Consider the following 23,341-nt stretch of genomic DNA (forward strand, 5'->3'; position numbering starts at 1 on the left):
CATTGTGAACAGGCGGGATATAAATGTTGGAAGTAAATAGTCTGTATATCAAAACATTCTAAAATAATGCAACACTTTATTGACAAAAGAAGGGGAGAAAATGACAAAGATCAAGGAGCAAAGAGGGCATTATATACATACATACATACATACATACATACATACATGTACACACAGCTATTCTTTCCTGCTTTACATAGGAAGGAAGGAGAACAACAAAGTTGTTATTGTTATACAAGTTGTGGGAAGTGCTTCGTCGGTTGGAAAATAATAATAATAATAATAATAATAATAATACAGACGGGGCCGTTCCATGCCGAGTGGTCTCAACATTCCCACCGTTGAATATGCCGATGAGAACGTACTCTGTGCATGTTCAGATGACCACCTATGATGTCTGTGATAGAACTCCAATACGCCGATGATCATGTTGCTTGTGACCGCTCGGAGAACCACCTAGGACGTCTTGGTGGTTTATTTATCTATTTATCCATCCATCCATCCATCCATCCATCCATCCATTCATCTGTCTGTCCATCCATCCAACCATCCATCTATCTATCTACTGATCCATCTATTTCTCTATCTATTCATCTATCGATCGATCGATCGATCTATCTATTTATTTATCCATCCATCCATCCATCCATCCATCCATCCATCCATCCATCCATCCATCCATCCATCCATCCATCCATCGCTCCATCCATTCATCTGTCTGTCCACCTATCCATCTATCTGTCTGTCCATCCATCCAACCATCCATCCATCTATCTACTGATCCATCTATTTCTCTATCTATTCATCTATCGATCGATCGATTGATCGATCTATCTATTTATTTATCCATCCATCCATCCATCCATCCATCCATCCATCCATCCATCCATCCATCCATCCATCCATCCATCCATCGCTCCATCCATTCATCTGTCTGTCCACCTATCCATCTATCTGTCTGTCCATCCATCCAACCATCCATCCATCTATCTACTGATCCATCTATTTCTCTATCTATTCATCTATCGATCGATCGATCGATCGATCGATCTATCTATTTATTTATCCATCCATCCATCCATCCATCCATCCATCCATCCATCCATCCATCCATCCATCCATCCATCGCTCCATCCATTCATCTGTCTGTCCACCTATCCATCTATCTGTCTGTCCATCCATCCAACCATCCATCCATCTATCTACTGATCCATCTATTTCTCTATCTATTCATCTATCGATCGATCGATCGATCGATCTATCTATTTATTTATCCATCCATCCATCCATCCATCCATCCATCCATCCATCCATCCATCCATCCATCCATCCATCCATCGCTCCATCCATTGATCTGTCTGTCCACCTATCCATCTATCTGTCTGTCCATCCATCCAACCATCCATCCATCTATCTACTGATCCATCTATTTCTCTATCTATTCATCTATCGATCTATCTATCTATCTATCTATTTATTTATTTATCTATCTATCCATCCATCCATCCATCCATCCATCCATCCATCCATGTACTTGTCTCCGTGTGAGCTCAGACTTATGACTTCCGTTATAGAACGAGACAACGTGGTGGTGGGAACGTTTTGGACTGCTTGGCATGGAACGAGCCACTAATAATAATAATAATAATAATATGGAATAGACCCGTAATCAGAATGTAGATATATCCTTGGCACGTCTGTCGTGGCGGCGATTGTTTTGTATTTACGTGGTAAGCCATCCCAAACCCCTTTCCGAGAGGGAGCGGGATACAAATAAAGTTGTGTATTATTATCATTATTATTATTATTTCCCCAATCCGGATGATCGGAAATACCGAGAATAAATAACCCCAACGCTTCCGAGGCCGGCCATTTTGAAAGAGGAGGAGGAGGAGGAGGAAGAGAAGAAGGCAGCGCCCGTTGCGTCGCCCACAACGTCTCCCAAGAGCAGCAGCAGCAGCAGCAGCGACAACGACCACCGAACCGACAAACACGCGTCGCCCCCGCCCGGGTTCCAGCAAAATCCAGTTACAAAATGGCCGCCCCCTTCCGGGTCTTTCCGCGGCGGCCATGACGCCCCCCCCCCTTGGTTCAGTTCGAGTGGGCGGCGGCAGCGGTGGCGGCAGTGGGGTCGTTGTTGTGGGGCCCAAGTCCGGAGGAGCAGGCCTTGCAGAGGCGGATGGGCTCCGGGACCGGGACCGGGACCTTCTGGTTGCAGCACGAGGCGCAGAAGACGTTCCCGCAGTTCCTGGAAACACACACGCGTGGGAGGAAGCCAGGAGGCAGGCGGGAAACGGGAAGCCAGTGGGGCGGGGGGCGGGGGCGGGGCCCGTTACCTGCAGAGGTGCTTCCTGCTGGCGAGCCAGAAGGCGGTGTCGCAGCCGTGGCAGTGGGCGCCCAGGGGGTCGGGGGGCCAGCGCGTCACCTGCGGGCGAGGAGAGCGGAGCGGAGGGGAGCGGAGGGGAGCGGAGGGGAGGGGGCCTTGAGTGCGGGAACGGCCGCCACCCAGGTGCCCCCAGGCTCTGACCGACCGACCGACCGACCGACCGACGGACGGGCGGACTTACCACCTGTCCGAGTCCGCAGGGGAGTCCGTTGCAGTGGAGGGCGCCGTTGAGGAGGCGCCCCTCGAGGCGGCTGTGCAGCTCCTGCAGCTGCTTCCGGAGGGTCTCCACCTCCGCCTGGTGCCCGCTCTCGATCTGCCGCAGCCGCTGCTGCACGGCGTCCGCGTAGGCCGGCATCCCGTCGTCGTCGTCCAGGGGGCCGCGGGGGGCGGGGGGCGGGTCGGGGCTGCCGGGTGGCAGCGGAGGCGGCGAGGGCGGCGAGACCCCCCCCCTGCGGGCCCCCTTACCCCCCGCCGCCCCCCTCCGGCCGCCCCCCCCGTAGTCGCGCAAGGGCAGGGCGCAGGGGGAGGGGGGCGGGAGGGGGGGTCCGGTTGAGGGAGGCGGCCAAGCGGTGCAGCTCCAGCGCCTCCGCCTCCTCCCCGGTGCCCAGCCACGGGAAGGAGGCGCTCGGGGCCTCCGGGGGGGCCGGGGTGTCGGGGGGGCCCTCCCCCTCCTCCTCCGTGGCCTCCTGCAGGATGTTCTCCATCTGGCCCGGGGCCACCGCCAGGGAGAGCTCCGCCCCCCGGCCCCCCTCGAAGGGGTCGCCGGGCTCCAGGGAGCGGCGGTGCTCCGGCCACTTCTCCCCCAGGCTGGGGTCGCTGCTGCGCCGGGCGGCGGGCGGGGGGCCGCTGTGGCCGCCGTCGCAGGCCAAGGCCAGGTTGTCGAAGGAGCGGGTCTTGGGCAGCCTGGGGGGGACACGGGGGGGGGGGGACACACGTGGTCAGCCCCCTCGAGCCCTCTCCTCCCCGGCTGGCCCTCTCGGCGCCCCGGTCTGCTCACCTGCCCAGCGGGGCCTCTTCGGGGCCGGGGGCCGGGAGCGGGTAGGGGGTGCAGGGGTCGTCGGCAGGGGTCGAGGGGGAGGAGCCGGGCAGGTAGACGGCGCTCCAGAGCATGAGGTTCCGCACGTGGCACACCGGGAACAGCACCTGCGGCAGAGACACCCGCCCGGGGCAGGGGCTTGACCGAGGGCGGCTGCGCGGCCGACTCTCGACGCAGGACCACCACAGACGGGGGGGGCAGGGGGTGGGGGGGGCGCACGTACGGAGTCGGACTGGGAGCAGTAGAGCAGGTTCTGGAAGGCCTTGTTCCCGGGCCGGAGCAGGGACCACACGGAGCAGGTCCTCTCCTGGGTGTGCTTCTCGCCGCGCTCCTTGGCGTTGTTGCACAGGAATGTGCCAAAGAGGCAGGAGTAGGTGTGCTGGACCAGCTTCACCTGCGGGACAGGGCAGCGGGGGGGGGGGGTTGTCCCATGATGGACACTCGCCCTGGGTATTGCCACCCGCAGGCGGGGCCATCGGGGCAAGTGGGGCCTCCCGGGGGGGGGGGGGGGTCTCACCAGGAATGCTTCGCTGAACTCGAAGGAGCAGGGGAACTGCCTCTGGAGCTGGTGGGCGCAGTCCAGCCACTGCAGGAAGACCGGGCAGCGCTCGTTGGGGTCGCCCGCCTGCTCCCCGTGCCCACAGCGGTCGGCAAACTTGTGCCCAAAGTCCAGCCACTCCGTCTCCACCAGCACCTGGAAGCCCTGCAAGGCCCACGAAGGAGATATGGGGGGGGGGGGCGGGGGGCTCGACTCCCGCTGCCCTCCCCCCCCTCCGCCGCCCCCCCCCTCCCCCCGTTCCCGGGTCTGACCTCGATGGTCCGGTAGTAGGGGTCGAGGAGCAGCTTGGCCAGGGCCACGATCTGGGGGGTGCGGTCCCAGCCGTCGGAGCAGTGCACGAGCACCGGGCGCCGGTCCCGCTCCACCGCGTGCACCACCAGCAGCGCCGACTTCAGCAGGACCGACAGGTGCTGCAGCCACTTGGTGCCCTCCAGCGACGAGAGCCAGCTGCAGCGGAGGACGGACACAGGAGCGGGGGGGGGGAGAGGGGAGTGTCAACGGGAAACCGCACCGGAGCCCCGAGGGGGGGGAAGGCAGGGTGGGAGGGGGGGCGCGAGGGGGCCGGGACGTACTTTCCTGGGTCGGGGACCTGGCTGCAGAGCAGGCGCAGGGACTGGAAGCTCTTCCGGATGGAGTGGATGTTGGCCATGCCCATGAAGACCACCTCGCAGTTGGGGTAGTACTCTGGAAGAGACGGGCGGGAGGGAGGAAGTGAGGGAGTGCTCTGGTTCCTGAGAGCCTGACCCGATCCGGGCCTGCCCAGGGCTTAGACTCCCTTTTTGGATCCCTCTCGGACGCTGGACCACTTGCTCAACGTCTGCAAGATCCCCATGCCACCTGCGCACAGATAAACTACCTCAAACGTGTCTGAAACCGGACTGAGAAGCTATGCCGCTGGGCTACGAGGAACACATGAAGGATGTGAGTAAACCAGAGACGTGGAAAGAAGCGAGGGGCAGTCCCATCCTTTCCCCTTTGCTTCAGTCAGCCTTCTGCGCATGCTTGTAGACTGCTCTGATTTCCCCGTAGGCTTCTGCGCATGCTTGTAGACTGCTCTAATTTCCCCGTAGCCTTCTGCGCATGCTTGTAGACTGCTCTGATTTCCCCGTAGCCCTCTGCGCATGCTTGTAGAATGCTCTGATTTCCCCGTAGCCCTCTGCGCATGCTTGTAGACTGCTCTGATTTCCCCATAGCCCTCTGCGCATGCTTGTAGAAGGCTCTAATTTCCCCGTAGCCCTCTGCGCATGCTTGTAGAATGCTCTAATTTCCCCGTAGCCCTCTGCGCATGCTTGTAGAAGGCTCTAATTTCCCCGTAGCCCTCTGCGCATGCTTGTAGAATGCTCTGATTTCCCCGTAGCCCTCTGCGCATGCTTGTAGACTGCTCTGATTTCCCCGTAGCCCTCTGCGCATGCTTGTAGAAGGCTCTAATTTCCCCGTAGCCCTCTGCGCATGCTTGTAGAATGCTCTAATTTCCCCGTAGCCCTCTGCGCATGCTTGTAGAATGCTCTGATTTCCCCGTAGCCCTCTGCGCATGCTTGTAGAATGCTCTAATTTCCCCGTAGCCTTCTGCGCATGCTTGTAGAATGCTCTAATTTCCCCGTAGCCCTCTGCGCATGCTTGTAGAAGGCTCTAATTTCCCCGTAGCCCTCTGCGCATGCTTGTAGAATGCTCTAATTTCCCCGTAGCCTTCTGCGCATGCTTGTAGAATGCTCTAATTTCCCCGTAGCCTTCTGCGCATGCTTGTAGAATGCTCTAATTTCCCCGTAGCCCTCTGCGCATGCTTGTAGAAGTCTCTAATTTCCCCGTAGCCCTCTGCGCATGCTTGTAGAATGCTCTAATTTCCCCGTAGCCTTCTGCGCATGCTTGTAGAATGCTCTAATTTCCCCGTAGCCTTCTGCGCATGCTTGTAGAATGCTCTAATTTCCCCGTAGCCTTCTGCGCATGCTTGTAGAAGGCTCTAATTTCCCCGTAGCCCTCTGCGCATGCTTGTAGAATGCTCTAATTTCCCCGTAGCCCTCTGCGCATGCTTGTAGAAGGCTCTAATTTCCCCGTAGCCCTCTGCGCATGCTTGTAGAATGCTCTAATTTCCCCGTAGGCTTCTGCGCATGCTTGTAGAATGCTCTAATTTCCCCGTAGCCTTCTGCGCATGCTTGTAGAATGCTTTAATTTCCCCGTAGCCTTCTGCGCATGCTTGTAGAATGCTCTAATTTCCCCGTAGCCCTCTGCGCATGCTTGTAGAATGCTCTAATTTCCCCGTAGCCCTCTGCGCATGCTTGTAGAAGGCTCTAATTTCCCCGTAGCCCTCTGCGCATGCTTGTAGAATGCTCTAATTTCCCCGTAGCCCTCTGCGCATGCTTGTAGAAGGCTCTAATTTCCCCGTAGCCCTCTGCGCATGCTTGTAGAATGCTCTAATTTCCCCGTAGCCTTCTGCGCATGCTTGTAGAAGGCTCTAATTTCCCCGTAGCCTTCTGCGCATGCTTGTAGAAGGCTCTAATTTCCCCGTAGCCCTCTGCGCATGCTTGTAGAATGCTCTGATTTCCCCGTAGCCCTCTGCGCATGCTTGTAGAAGGCTCTAATTTCCCCGTAGCCCTCTGCGCATGCTTGTAGAGTGCTCTAATTTCCCCGTAGCCCTCTGCGCATGCTTGTAGAATGCTCTAATTTCCCCGTAGCCTTCTGCGCATGCTTGTAGAATGCTCTAATCAGCCTGACCTGATCCGGGCCTGCTCAGGGCTTAGACTCCCTTTTTGGATCCCCCAAGGGGCCCCCGCCCCGCCCCGCCCCGCTCACCTGGGCACTCGCAGCCCCCTCCCTTGGCCCGGTTGGCCACGGCGGCGGCGTAGGAGCGTGCGTCCAGGATGAGCAGCTTCGGGGGCTCCGCGCCGTCCTTCCCGAACTCTGGGTCGGAGTATCCGCCCCCCCCCTCGCCCTCCTCGCGGGTCGGCCACCTTGGCCCGGGCGTCCACGGCGCAGGCCTTGGCCACGGACTGGACCAGGTGCTCGTCGTCAGCGTTCCTCCAGCCCCACCAGCTGACCTCCGGCTGGCCGCAGCGCGCAATGACCGCCCCGTTGCTCTGGTGCCTGTGGGTGGGAAGCGGACAGCTAGCTCGGCCTCTCGGGGAACCCCCCCCCCCCGCCCATCCACCACAACCCGTGGGTCGGTTCCTAGGCTCCCTCGGGCGGGGTCTCTTCCCACTCCCATCCGATCCCCGACCAGGCCTGACCCTGCTTAGCATTTGGGAAAAGTCCAGATCTGGGCCATTTCGAGCCCTGAGAACGCCCCCTACGTGCCTGCCTTTATGCTTACCCCATGTCATAATCTATATATATAAAAGAGTGATGGCATCAGGGCAGCGGACAAAGCAACAAAACTACAGGCCTCCCAACCTCGAAATTTGACAACACAACCCATCATTCACGGCTCTAGGTTGATACAAAAAAAAAGTAAAATAAAGTCCTAATTACAGGGAGAGGAATAATAGTTTTTATCCAATTGCTGCCACTTTGAAGGCTAAGCTCCGCCCACTTGGTCTCCTAGCAACCTCCTCAGCCCAGGGGACAGGCACAGTTAGGCCTCACTTAGGCCTCTTCCACAGATTATCAGATTTGAACTGGATTATATGGCAGTGTAGACTCAAGGCCCTTCCACACAGCTATATAATCCATTTAGAATCTTATATTATCTGCTTTGCACTGGATTATCTTGAGTCCACACTGCCATATAATCCACTTCAGTGTGCATACTAAACATAAAGACAACCATACAACAGACATTCAATACCACCACGACCTCAACAATTTCTCACCAACACCACCAGAAAATGCCACAGCAACGCATGGCCGGGCACAGCTAGTACATTTATAATCATATGCATATTATGTTTCTATAGGTTATAATACATTAATATTATAAGATCTCTAAGTATTATATTAAACTAATACTATTATATCTACATATATTATACTAATGACTCTTACATCTCTATATTATACTAAATTACTATTACAGTAGAGTCTCACTTATGCAACATAAACAGGCCGGCAGCATGTTGGATAAGCGAATATGTTGGATAGTAAGGAGGGATTAAGGAAAAGCTTATTAAACATCCAATTAGGTTATGATTTTACAAATCAAGCACCAAAACAAAATTGACAGAAAAAGTAGTTCAATACGCAGTAATGCTATGTAGTAATGACTGTATTTACGAATATCATGATAGATTGAAAACATCAACTACAGAAATGGCTTGGATAATCCACAACGTTGGATAAGTGAGACTCTACTGTATATAACAAGGGTCCCCAAACTTTTGAAGCCGACAGCTGGTCCACAATCCTTCAGACTGTTGAGGGGCCGAATTGTCATTTGAAATAAACAAAACAAATTCCTATGCATACTGCACATGTCTTATTTGTAGTGCAACAACAACAACAACGAAAAAACAATACAATATTTAAAAATGAAAACAATTTTAACCAACATAAACCTATCAGGATTTCAATGGAAAGTGTGGGCCTGCTACTGGCCAATGAGATAGTCAAGTTAATTAGGATTGTTGTTGTTGTTGTTGTTGTGTGCCTTCAAGTCATTTCAGACTTTGGCCGAGCCTAAGTCTAAAATTAATTATTTATTTACTGCATTTATTTACTACATTTATATCCCGCCCTTCTCACCCCGAAGGGGACTCAGAGCAGCTGTATGTACATACAATATATTATATTATTAGCATAACACAATATTAGCATTATATATTACTATATTGAACTATACCACTATACTATTATATAATATGTAATATATAACATATAATTAATATTATTATATGGTATTACTATTAGTATTGTATTGTAAGGTAATAATAAGATTATTATCAATATTATATGTACATACAATATATTATATTATTAGCATAACACAATATGAGCATTATATATTACTATATTGAACTAACACAATATGAGCATTATATATTACTATATTGAACTATACCACTATACTATTATATAATATGTAATATATAACATATAATTAATATTATTATATGGTATTACTATTAGTATTGTATTGTAAGGTAATAATAAGATTATTATCAATATTATATGTACATACAATATATTATATTATTAGCATAACACAATATGAGCATTATATATTACTATATTGAACTAACACAATATGAGCATTATATATTACTATATTGAACTATACCACTATACTATTATATAATATGTAATATATAACATATAATTAATATTATTATATGGTATTACTATTAGTATTGTATTGTAAGGTAATAATAAGATTATTATCAATATTATATGTACATACAATATATTATATTATTAGCATAACACAATATGAGCATTATATATTACTATATTGAACTAACACAATATGAGCATTATATATTACTATATTGAACTATACCACTATACTATTATATAATATGTAATATATAACATATAATTAATATTATTATATGGTATTACTATTAGTATTGTATTGTAAGGTAATAATAAGATTATTATCAATATTATATGTACATGCAATATATTATATTATTAGCATAACACAATATGAGCATTATATATTACTATATTGAACTAACACAATATGAGCATTATATATTACTATATTGAACTATACCACTATACTATTATATAATATGTAATATATAACATATAATTAATATTATTATATGGTATTACTATTAGTATTGTATTGTAAGGTAATAATAAGATTATTATCAATATTATATGTACATACAATATATTATATTATTAGCATAACACAATATGAGCATTATATATTACTATATTGAACTAACACAATATGAGCATTATATATTACTATATTGAACTATACCACTATACTATTATATAATATGTAATATATAACATATAATTAATATTATTATATGGTATTACTATTAGTATTGTATTGTAAGGTAATAATAAGATTATTATCAATATTATATGTACATACAATATATTATATTATTAGCATAACACAATATGAGCATTATATATTACTATATTGAACTAACACAATATGAGCATTATATATTACTATATTGAACTATACCACTATACTATTATATAATATGTAATATATAACATATAATTAATATTATTATATGGTATTACTATTAGTATTGTATTGTAAGGTAATAATAAGATTATTATCAATATTATATGTACATGCAATATATTATATTATTAGCATAACACAATATGAGCATTATATATTACTATATTGAACTAACACAATATGAGCATTATATATTACTATATTGAACTATACCACTATACTATTATATAATATGTAATATATAACATATAATTAATATTATTATATGGTATTACTATTAGTATTGTATTGTAAGGTAATAATAAGATTATTATCAATATTATATGTACATACAATATATTATATTATTAGCATAACACAATATGAGCATTATATATTACTATATTGAACTATACCACTATACTATTATATAATATGTAATATATAACATATAATTAATATTATTATATGGTATTACTATTAGTATTATATTGTGTAACAATATTATCAATATTATATGTATATACAATATCTTATATTATTAAAACTGATATAAAAATATTATATTATAAAACTGAGGGCGGGGGCCAGGTAAATGAACTTGGAGGGCCGCATCCGGCCCCCGGGCCTTAGTTTGGGGACCCTTGGTATATAACAATGATATAATAATACAAAACAATAGGTTTGTGCTCACCTGTAAACCACGGCGGGGATGCGCTTCCAGGATCGGAAGGCGGCCACGCTCTCCAGCTCCTTGTCGGAGATCCAGGCCGGGACGATGAGCTCCTGCGGGTAGCTGCTGCACAGCCTGTGACAGACGGGGGGACGGGACGGGAGTGTCGGCGGCCACCCCAAGACGGCCGCCCCCGGAAGGCCCCCCCCTGCCCCCCCCGCGCTCACCTGTACTTCTCGTTGATGTTGGAGACCCTCCAGGCGTGGTTCCTGTCGAAGCCCATGCGCTCCACCTCGTTCTTGAAGCGCGAGGCCACGTGCTCCCCTGCGGGAGAGAGAGAAGAGCCCTGAGATGAGGACCCCCCCCGCCCGGGGCAGGAGGAGCGCTGTGGGGGGGGGGGGGGGCGCGTGCCGCGAAGGGCTGTCGGGTACCGGGCCGGCAGAGGTCCCCGTGCTGCTCCTTCTCGCTGGCGTAGACGTGGGTGCACCAGGCGTGGAAGGCGAAGGAGAAGAGGCCCTCCAGGCGCGAGGGGGGCCCCGTGGCCTCCGACAGGCGCCGCTGCCACTCCTGGCTCCGCTCCGGGCTGCAGAACAGGCACCTGCACACACGCAGAGGCAAGACACGGGCACCCACGGCACCCTCCTCACTCTCCGCGCACCCCACCAGCATCCACACCCACCACGTGCAAGACAAATCAGTTAAACATTATTATTAACTTACATCAGTATTCATAAAACACATCATAAAATACTAGCTGTGCCCGGCCACGCGTTGCTGTGGCGAAGTATGGTGGAATGGGAAATAAAGTATTGAGGAATTGGTGGTAGTTAAGGTCAAGGGTCCCCTGGGCTGAGTGGGTTGCTAGGAGACCAAGTGAGCGGAGCTTAGCCTTCTAACTGGCAGCAATTGGATAAAAACAATTCTTCCTCTCCCTCTAATTAGGACTTTATTTTTCTTTTCTTTTTGTTGTATCAACCTAGAGGCATGGATGAGGGGTTGTGATGTCAGTTTTCGAGGTTGTGGGGTGTTTACTTTTGTTGTTTTGTCCGCTGCCGTGATGCCATCACTCTTTTATATATATAGATTATTGTCGGGTTCTCTTCTCCCAGTTGTGCTGTGGGTCCGTCTTCCGAAGGAAAAACCACAAGACAAGCTGGTAGATTCCAACAGATTTTTATTGTACCAAATTCCAGAACCTTGTTTTGGCCCACTTATATAGGGGCAAGACAGAGGCACCCACAGCACTGTGATGACTCATGGGCCATGTAGTCCCGTTCCATGTACTATGGTGGCAGAGGAAGAGGAAAACTTGGGTTTCCCACCGTTTCTGCCAGATTTGGAGCCCTTGCACCAGAAGTCAGCCAAACAAGCCTTGAGCAGAAATCTCCCCCATTTTCTCGCCGGGATTATTATAATCAAGATAGAGGCGCTCGAGAGGCAACTCGCCGGAGCGCCAGGATAGCTGCCAGACAATTAGCTGATTAAGTCTGTTTCCCTTGGGAAACTTTAAGGAGTCCTGCATCTGGACACAGTATAGCAGGGGTCCTCAAACTTTTTAAGCCGAGGGCCAGTCCACAATCCTTCAGACTGTGGAGGGGCCGGATTAGCATTTGAAAAAAAAAATACAAATTCTGATGCACACTGCACATGTCTTATTTGTAGTGCAAAAACAACAACAACAAGAACAATGAAAGAACAATGCAATATTTAAAAATAAAAACAATTTTAACCAACATACATTGATCAGGATTTCAATGGGAAGTGTGCTCCTGCTTCTGGCCAATGAGGTAGTCAAGTTAATTAGGATTGTTGTTGTTGTCATTGTTGTTGTGTGCCTTCAAGTCATTTCAGACTTTGGGCGAGCCTAAGTCTAAAATGTATTTATTTATTATTTATTTATTTACTGCATTAATTTACTACATTTGTATCACACCCTTCTCACCCCAAAGGGGACTCAGAGTGGCTTAAAAATTATATGTACATACAATATATTATATTATTAGCATAGCACAATATTAGCATTATATATTACTATATTGAACTATACCACTATACTGTAATATTATTAGTAATTTTATATGTAATATAGAATGTATAATTAATATTATTATATGGTGATACTATTAGTGTTGTATTACATTATAATATTATTATCAATATTATATGTATATACAATATATTATTTTATAAAACCGAGGGCGGGGGCCAGGTAAAAGACCTCGGAGGGCCGCATCCGGCCCCCGGGCCTTAGTTTGGGGACCCCTGCAGTATAGGTTTCGGTTCTTGTTCCCCAGAGAAAGTGTTCCTTGGCGGGAAAACAAGATCCTATATAGGTGTTTGCCCACAAAGAAATCCTTGCAGAGTCAATTCGTCGGCTTGAGGAGTGAGATCGTGTGTAGACTTCGTACTCCAGTTCCCAGATCAAGTTTCCTGCCCAGCCTTGTACCACGGACTTCTATGGACTCAGTTCTTGATTCATGTTTGCCTTGTTTCAAGTTTGATCTTGCCAAGTTTCAAGTCTTGCCTTGCCTTGCGTTTTAAACCACGGACCTTGCTTCTCGGATTCAAGCCTTGTTTCCCAGTTTCCTTCGGATTTACCTTAAGCCTCAAAGACTATGGACAGTTCCCCACACTATTGCTTGTCGAATAGTGTGTGTTTCGGTGAAGTGGATTATAACTTTGGACTTTAATATCACATATTGGACATTGTTTTCCTGGACTATATTTGACCTTTCCTGAAAGGTCTACTCCTGAACTATATTCTACACTTATTTTTATTGACTTTATATATTTCCCTAATAAAGATATTAGATAGATTCTGGTCTCTGCGCATGGTTATTGGTGTTCTGCAGCCTGGGTCCTGACAAGCACCCTCACTCTCCGGGCACCCCACCATCATCCACACCCACACACCCCACCCCCCCCCCCACCACGTGCAAGACAAATCAGTTAAACATTATTATTAACTTACATCAGTATTCATAAAACACATTATAAAATACAGGTGGGTGTGTTATTATATTATTCCCATAAACCACACTATTGTTATGATATTGATCCCCTCTCACATATTATTATTATTATTATTATTATATTACTATATTTTATTACAATATTGTATTATTGTATCATATTACTTTACTATATTACTGTACTATTATTTTACTATTATATATTATACTAGCTGTGCCCGGCCACGCGTTGCTGTGGCAAAGTGGTGGTGGTATCGGTTAAAACTTGTTGTGGAATTTTTATTTGACGTTATTTGTTTTTTTTTAAATTAATTTTATTGTCACTTATCTTTTTTATTTATTATATTTTATTATTTTGTTGTATTATTTTTAGTCATTTTGTTATAGTATTTTATTGTATTAATTATTTTAGTGTTTTTTATAATTTTTTATTGTATTATTTGTATTTATTTTTTTATCATTATTTTATTAACACTGGGCTGAGTGGGTTGCTAGGAGACCAAGTGGGTGGAGCTTAGCCTTCTAACTGGCAGCAATTGGAGAAAAACAATTCTTCCTCTCCCTCTAATTAGGACTTTATTTTTCTTTTCTTTTTGTTGCATCAACCTAGAGGCATGGATGAGGGGTTGTGATGTCAGTTTTCGAGGTTGTGGGGTGTTTACTTTTGTTGTTTTGTCCGCTGCCGTGATGCCATCACTCTTTTATATATATAGACAGGTGGGTGTGTTATTATATTATTCCCATAAACCACACTATTGTTATGATATTGATCCCCTCTCACATATTATTATTATTATAATAATTATATCACTATATTTTATTACAATATTGTATTATTGTATCATATTACTTTACTATATTATTGTATTATTATTTTACTATTATATATTATACTAGCTGTGCCCGGCCACGCGTTGCTGTGGCAAAGTCTGGTGGTGTTGGTGAGAAATTGTTGAGGTAGTAGTGATATTGAATGTGTGTTGTATGGTTGTCTTTATGTTTAGTATGCACACTGAAGTGGATTATATGGCAGTGTGGAGTCAAGATAATCCAGTGCCAAGCAGATAATATAAGAATATAAATGGGTTATATAGCTGTGTGGAAGGGCCTTGAGTCTACACTGCCATATAATCCAGTGCAAATTAGATAATCTGTGGAAGAAGCCTAAGTGAGGGCTAAATCTGCCTGTCCCCTCGGCTGAGTTGGTTGCTAGGAGACCAAGTGGGCAGAGATTAGTCCTCTAACTGGCAGCAATTGGATAAAAACAATTATTCCTTTCCCTCTAATTAGGACTTTATTTTTCTTTTCTTTTTGTTGTATCAACCTTGAGGCGTGGATGATGGGTTGTGTTGTCAAATTTCAAGGTTGGGGGGCCTGTAGTTTTGTTGTTTTGTCCGCTGCCGTGATGCCATCACTCTTTTATATATATAGACAGGTGGGTGTGTTCTTATATTATTCCCATAAACCACACTATTGTTATGATATTGATCCCCTCTCACATATTATTATTATTATAATTATATCACTATATTTTATTACAATATTGTATTATTGTATCATATTACTTTACTACAGTAGAGTCTCACTTATGCAACATAAACAGGCCAGCAGAATGTTGGATAAGCGAATATGTTGGATAATAAGGAGGCATTAAGGAAAAGCCTATTAAACATCAAATTAGGTTATGATTTTACAAATGAAGCACCAAAACATCATGTTAGACAACAAATTTGGCAGAAAAAGTAGTTCAATACGTAGTAATGCTATGTAGTAATGACTGTATTTATGAATTTAGCACCAAAATCTCATGATATATTGAAAACATTGACTACAAAAATGTGTTGGATAATCCAGAATGTTGGATAAGCGAGTGTTGGATAAGTGAGACTCTACTGTATATTATTGTATTATTATTTTACTATTATATATTATATATATTATTATAATAATATTATATTATTGGGGTTGTTGTATGTCTTTCGGGCTGTGTGGCCATGTTCCAGAAGCATTCTCTCCTGACGTTTCGCCCACATCTATGGCAGGCATCCTCAGAGGTTGTGAGGTATGCCTGCCACAGATGTGGGCGAAACGTCAGGAGAGAATGCTTCTGGAACATGGCCACACAGCCCGAAAGACATACAACAACCCTGTGATCCCGGCCATGAAAGCCTTCGACAACACATTATATTATTACTTTACAACATTATATTATTGTTATAGTTATTGATCACATCATCATCATCATGATAATAATAATAATAATATAATTAATGATGTGAGTCCTAAGGATACCTGATGATCTTGCAGTCCTTGCAGACCAAGTGGAGCTGGAAGAGGTCCCGGCACTCCACGCTCTCAATCAGCTGCAGCGGGATCTGCCCAAAATAAAGACATAAGGATACCATTTATTCAGGTGGGGGCTCTGCTGCAGCCTCACAGCCGTGTCGTACTCGTTAATTCCCACGAAGGGTCATCCCTTAACGAGTGGTACTTGCATTGACGAGGGACTCCTTGAACTTGATGTGAAGGCGGTAGTTGGAGAGCGCGATCACGGCCTCCTCCGCCCGGCCCACAAACTCCGTGCTCTCCCCGTGCAGCTCCAGGAAGGGCACCTAAGAAGGTAATAATACATTTATTATCATGATTATTATTCAAAATATAGGCTAATAAGGATAGATAATAGTGTGCCCAATAAATATAATATTAATAATAAATTATATATTTATATAATAAGAACAAAAATAATTTTATAATAATAATCTATATATATAAAAGGATAAAAGTTGTTTGCGCAGTGACTATAACAACAAAACTAAACATCCCAGAAATACGAAATTTGGCAACACAATGCAAAAGGCTTGCCTCCAGGTTACAACAACACAACCACACCACAAAACCACAATCCGGACCCACAAAACTCACAACAACGCATTGTGACGATAACAAATACAAAATTTGACAACACAACTCATCCACCTCCCCAATCCCTACATTCACACTTGGCCTCCAAAAAAACAATTACAATAATAACAATGACAACAACAACAACAATAAGAATCAACACCATCACAGGCAAGAAACAGCCAGGCACTGAGGCTGAGAGGCCAGTCAGTGCTACACTGGGCCTCCAAAAAACAATACAGTAGCATCTAACTTATCCAACCTTCATAATCACTACAAGAACAATAATAATAAACAGCTACACAGGCAAAACAAAAAAAAAGGACTATTGTACCACAATAAAAATATAAACCGCACTCAGCAGAATCAGACATTACAACTAACAACAAACCAAAGACAACAGGGATCTCAATCAATTATCCATCAACACAAAAATTGAAGAAGGTAACAGACTTCAAATACTACGACTAATGTGAGTATAAAGAAGGTGGAGGTCACAGCATCAATACAACCTAATGTAGACTGAACAACACCACCAGACTCAGACACAGCAACGCGCGGCCGGGCACAGCTAGTACTATATAATAATGTACCCAATAAATACAATAATATAATACATAAAAAGGTAAAGGTTTCCCCTGACGTTAAATCCAGGCATGTCATAAGAAAATATTAATATATATATAGTGATAATAAATAAGTACCCAATAAATATAATATTAAAATTATGTATTTATATAATATATAATAGTGTGCCCAAAATACAATAATATACAATACATTAAAGAATATTAATAATCTATATCAATAATAGTTACAATATAATAGTGTACCCAATAAATATAATAATGCAATATATATTACATAATATTAATAATATTATGTAATATATTATAATATATGGACTATGATAAAAGCGGGGCAGGAACGATCATCACAATGTGATATAGATAAGGAATAATATGAAGTCAGGATGCTGCTTCCTAACCTGGAGATTGTCATCTTCGCGGACGAGCTGCTTCCGGGGAAACGTCTGGTTGGCTTCCTGCTGCTGCTGATGCTCCTGCGTGGCCTCCTGCTCCTGCAAAAGAGGGTGGCAATGTCAGGAGAGAATGCTACCGCTGGAACGTGGCTGAACTCAGAGCATCCTATTAGTTCCTCCATTCCTTCTCAAAGGCTTACCATGTTGGGCCGGCGGTTGCAGGCAGAATCTGGAACAAGAATAGGAATAAGAATCATCTCATAGGATAGATAGGAAAATAAAATGTTATACATATATATATATATATATAATTCCAAAATAAAAACTAGATTGGATATATACACAATAAACTGTGTATATTGTTAATGTATTTGCGCTGCTACTTTGTAACATTGTGAGCCGCCCCGAGTCCCCACGGGGAACTGGTGGCGGGGTATAAATAAAGTTTTATTATTATTATTATTAGAATAAATGGTCATACATAATAATAATAGATGATAATAAATAAAATGAGATGATAAATGATAATACAGAATAAATAAATGATAATAAATATAGATTATAAAATAATAAATGATAATAATAATAATAATAATAAATATTAATAAAAATAAATGATAATAAATATAGATTATAAAATAATAAATGATAATAATAAATAAATAAATAAATAAATATTAATAAAAATAAATGATAATAAATATAGATTATAAAATAATAAATGATAATAATAATAATAATAATAATAATAAATATTAATAAAAATAAATGATAATAAATATAGATTATAAAATAATAAATGATAATAATAATAATAAATAAATATTAATAAAAATAAATGATAATAAATATAGATTATAAAATAATAAATGATAATAATAATAATAATAATAAGTAAATAAATATTAATAAAAATAAATGATAATAAATATAGATTATAAAATAATAAATGATAAAAATAATAATAATAAATAAATAAATATTAATAAAATAAATGATAATAAATGGTAATAAATAAAAATAATTGTTAATAAATAAATAAAATAATGACAAATGATAATAAATAAAAATAAATGATAATAAATGATAAATAAAAATAGATGATAATAAATGATAACAAATAATAAGAAACAAGAAATAAATTATAATTAATAATAATAATAATAATAATGCTATCGTCCAACTCACTCACTCACTCAAGGACGAATAAGGGAAGGCCGTCTTCCTTCATCTCATGCCAGAAGCCGAGAAGCACAGACACTGCAGCAGCCCTGAATGGGTGGAAGGGAAGAGATGCCAGATTAATAATAATAATAATAATATAAAAATAATAACTCTCAGCAAGCAAGAGCCCAAAAGAGGCAGGCTGAAACCTGGAACCTCAATCCGTGGCTGAGACACAGAAGACGGGGCGACTTGGAAAGAATGCGCCGAACAGACCACGAGATACGTAGTTGGTATTTGGGAGTTTTGGGTATTTTATCTTATCTCGCAGCTGCACTTGGCGTTGAAAGCCGCCCTGTCGTCTCGCTGGCACCCAGGAGCATTCTCTCCTGACGTTTCATCCCACATAATATTATTTAATAAACATAACATATTTATTATTGTATTATATTATTATTATATTACTAGCTGTGCCCGGCCACGCGTTGCTGTGGCAAAGTGGTGGTGGTATTGGTTAAAAATCATTGTGTAATTTTTATTTGACGTTATTTGTATTTTTTAATTAATTTTATTGTAAGTTATCTTTTTATTTATTATACTTTATTATTTTCTTGTATTATTTTTAGTTATTTTCTGTTATTATAGTATTTTATTGTATTACTCTTTAAGTGTTTTTAATTATTTTTTAGTGTTTTTTATTATTTTTTATTGGGTTGCTAGGAGACCAAGTGGGAGGAGCTTAGCCTTCTAACTGGCAGCAATTGGATAAAAGCAATTATTCCTCTCTCTCTAAGTAGGACTTTATTTTTCTTTTCTTTTTGTTGTATCAACCTAGAGACATGGATGATGGGTTGTGTTGTCAAATTTCGAGGTTTCGAGTATTTTATTGTATTACTCTTTAAGTGTTTTTAATTATTTTTTAGTGTTTTTTATTATTTTTTATTGGGTTGCTAGGAGACCAAGTGGGAGGAGCTTAGCCTTCTAACTGGCAGCAATTGGATAAAAGCAATTATTCCTCTCCCTCTAAGTAGGACTTTATTTTTCTTTTCTTTTTGTTGTATCAACCTAGAGCCGTGGATGATGGGTTGTGTTGTCAAATTTCGAGGTTGGGGGACCTGTAGTTTTGTTGTTTTGTCGGTCGCCGTGATGCCATCACTCTTTTATATATATAGATATTTAGTATAAATATTAGTATTAGCACTGGAATGGCTGCGAGGCAACAATAAATATATTGTTATATAATAATATCACACACAATTTAAAATAATAATAACAACTGTAATAATAAATATATCATGATCATTAATAATATACAATAGTGTACCTAATAACAATAATAATAAATATATCATGATCACTAATAACATACAAGTATGCCCAATAAATATAATACTATCACACATAATATTTTATTAACATAACATATTTATTATTGTATTATATTATTATTATAATATTATATTTAGTATAAATATTAGTATTAGCATTGGAATGGCTGCGAGGCAACAATAAATATATTGTTGTATAATAATATCACACACAATTTAAAATAATAATAATAACAACTGTAATAATAAATATATCATGATCATTAATAATATACAATAGTGTACCTAATAACAATAATAATAAATATATCATGATCACTAATAACATACAAGTATGCCCAATAAATATAATACTATCACACATAATATTTTATTAACATAACATATTTATTATTGTATTATATTATTATTATATTATATTTAGTATAAATATTAGTATTAGCATTGGAATGGCTGCGAGGCAACAATAAATATATTGTTGTATAATAATATCACACACAATTTAAAATAATAATAATAGTAACAACTGTAATAATAAATATATCATGATCATTAATAATATACAATAGTGTACCTAATAACAATAATAATAAATATATCATGATCACTAATAACATACAAGTATGCCCAATAAATATAATACTATCACACATAATATTTTATTAACATAACATATTTATTATTATATTATATTTAGTATATCGTCCCTGTTTATATGTATTATCATATTTACCAAATATTCGTATTAGCATTGCAGTGCCTGCGAGGCCATTCCAATGCCAGTCAATCACTGGAATGCCCAGCCAGGCTTTGGACATTATTATGATGGCCTTGAGTATGAGAAGGAAAGGGATTCTCAACTCTGTGGTCGTCCCCATCTCTATGGTCACGGCATCCATGAAATAAGGGGGCTGAACTACATCTCCCAGCATGCCCCGCTCCCTCCCCGGCCCCTCCCTCCCTCCCTCCTCGGTTTGAGGCCTTCTCTTTCTCCTTCCGTCCCGGGACTCGATGGACTCACCGCCCGGAGCCATGGCCGGCGACGGGGACCCTGGGTTGATTGACAGATCGATCGATCGATCGATTGATTGATGGGCGGCTCGATGGGCCGAGCGGCCTGCGCGCGCCTCCGCCGGCCTCTCCCTCAGAGACAAGCCCGGCCCAACATGGCGGCGCCGACGCTGAGGGAAGGAGGAAGGAGGCGGGGCTCTGTGGAGGCCACGCCCACGCTGGGTGGGAGGAGGGCAGAGCGGGATTGGCCGACTACGGCGAGGACACGCCCCTAAGCCAATAAGCGGGGAAAAGGGACCAGAAGAGGGCGGGGCTCGGGAAAGCCACGCCCACGCTAGGAGAAAGGGACATATAAACAGTCAGGCGAGGCCACGCCCCTTAGACCAATATGGGGAGGAAGGCGGGGCTTGGGGAGGCGACGCCCCCAGAGGACTATAATATCCTTTCAGGACCTGAATGTTTATTTATTTACTTCCAGGACCTGAAATATTCTGAAGTACCTCCTTCCTTGTGAGTTATCCACTTCCAGGACCTGAAAGCGCCCTTCCATTAGGATTAATTAAACCTTTAATTAGGATTAATGCGAGCTACCTCCCTTCCAGGACCTTCCCACCGTCCCGCGGCGGCTCCTGTCCCTTTAATTCGCCCTGGCGGCGCCCCGCTGCATGCTGGTCCTCGTAGTCCAGCCACGTCCGGCTCCCTTTAGTGATCTTCCCGCGGTCCTCGCCCGCGGACTACGACTCCCAGGGTGCCTGGGAAACGGAAGCTCCGCCCTTCGAGTCCGCCGGAAGGGAGGGAGGAAGGCGCGGAGCCCGGAGTTGAGATGAGAGAGAGAGAGAGAGATCAGGGTCTGAACAGCCTTGCAGCTCCATAGCCTGGCTGCTTCCTGCCTGGGGCGGGGGAGGGGGGGAGGAACGAATCCTCGGATTGGGAGGTGTTTGCTGGCCCTGATTGTTTCCTGTCTCAGATGGAAACATGGCAGCACTCTCTCCTGACGTTTCGCCTGAACCTTATGGCTTATGGGCATGAGTAATTAAAGACATAAATGAATCCATAGATAAATAATAAAATAATAGTTATAGTTATAATAGTAATAATAATAATAATAAATGAACCCCCCCCAGCAGCACTCTCTGCTGATGTTTCGCCTGAACCTATGGTTGATGGCTATGAGCAATTAAATAGGCCTGGAAAAATATTGATTCCTGCCAATCAGGGGAATCCCCAGGGAAGCAGCCAGGCTTAGGAGCTGCGAGGCCATTCTATCTACGGTTGTGTGTCCATAGAGAGATGCCAGCGTTGGACGAACTCTACCTGACGGAGAAGGAGGCCACGACCGGGACCGAGAAGACCCTGCCCACCTTGGTTGGTGGTATTATACGTTATTATTATTGTTGTAATTGTTATTATTATTATTATTATTAAATTTAATATATTTGTTATTACATGACATTTAGTATATTATTATAGTTATTATGAGTGTATTAATATATATATATATATATATATATATATCTGGAATAGAATAGAAACAAAATATTAACATAAATATTGAATATCAGCATATTATATTGTTATTGTTTATTATAGTTATTATAATATCATATTATATTTAGTATAGTTACTAATTATTAGTATATTTATATTGCATTTATTATATTTATATAATAAATACATTTCATATAATAAATAAATAAATTTTTCTGGAAAAGGAATACTGGTAAGCCCTTGAAGGAGACGGATTGAACATGCCTGGAAGAGTATTTAAAGCAGGAATATTAAGGAAGAATCTGAAAGGCTCGAAGGTGGGAAGAGATAAGCAACTTGGACTAATACTCAGGACAGAAAGCCTTCTTTATTTTCTCTTTCTCTCTTCCACTAACAATCAGAAGAGGGCAGAAAATAATAACAAGATGAAACAACATTCAAGATTGAGGTGTCTCCGGCTAGGGAGACAGATTTAATAATAATAATAATAATAATAATAATAATAATAATAATGTTATTTTTATACCCCGCCTCTATCTCCCCAAAGGGACTCAGGACAGCTGACATGGGGCCAAGCCCAAATAAAAACAATAACAATATAAAACACAACCATAGACAAAAAGCATGCACAATTATAAAAATTTAAACATTAATAATAATAATAATAATAATAATAATAATAACATTATTTTTATACCCCGCCTCTATCTCCCCAACGGGGACTCAGGACAGCTGACATGGGGCCAAGCCCAAATAAAAACAACAGCAATATAA

At 42.5% G+C, this 23,341-nt stretch overlaps 1 protein-coding gene across 1 annotated transcript; it reads right to left on the reverse strand.

Annotated features, from left to right (window-relative positions):
• Positions 1-56: 56 nt before the first annotated feature.
• LOC134294969 (myotubularin-related protein 3-like) lies at positions 57-21,265 on the reverse strand. The gene is given in 20 exon segments (XM_062966928.1): positions 57-2,248; positions 2,337-2,433; positions 2,483-2,928; positions 2,930-3,289; positions 3,384-3,529; positions 3,646-3,816; positions 3,940-4,125; positions 4,233-4,428; positions 4,554-4,665; positions 6,769-6,905; positions 6,907-7,059; positions 10,743-10,856; positions 10,949-11,045; positions 11,153-11,319; positions 15,986-16,068; positions 16,189-16,305; positions 17,583-17,675; positions 17,777-17,805; positions 18,769-18,847; positions 21,090-21,265. Coding segments are annotated over 18 exon segments (2,835 nt in total). The 5' UTR covers positions 17,780-17,805; positions 18,769-18,847; positions 21,090-21,265; the 3' UTR covers positions 57-2,091.
• Positions 21,266-23,341: the final 2,076 nt, after the last annotated feature.

The sequence above is a fragment of the Anolis carolinensis genome, unplaced genomic scaffold, assembly GCF_035594765.1.
Source record: "Anolis carolinensis isolate JA03-04 unplaced genomic scaffold, rAnoCar3.1.pri scaffold_41, whole genome shotgun sequence".
Classification (NCBI taxonomy): Eukaryota; Metazoa; Chordata; class Lepidosauria; order Squamata; family Dactyloidae; genus Anolis; species Anolis carolinensis.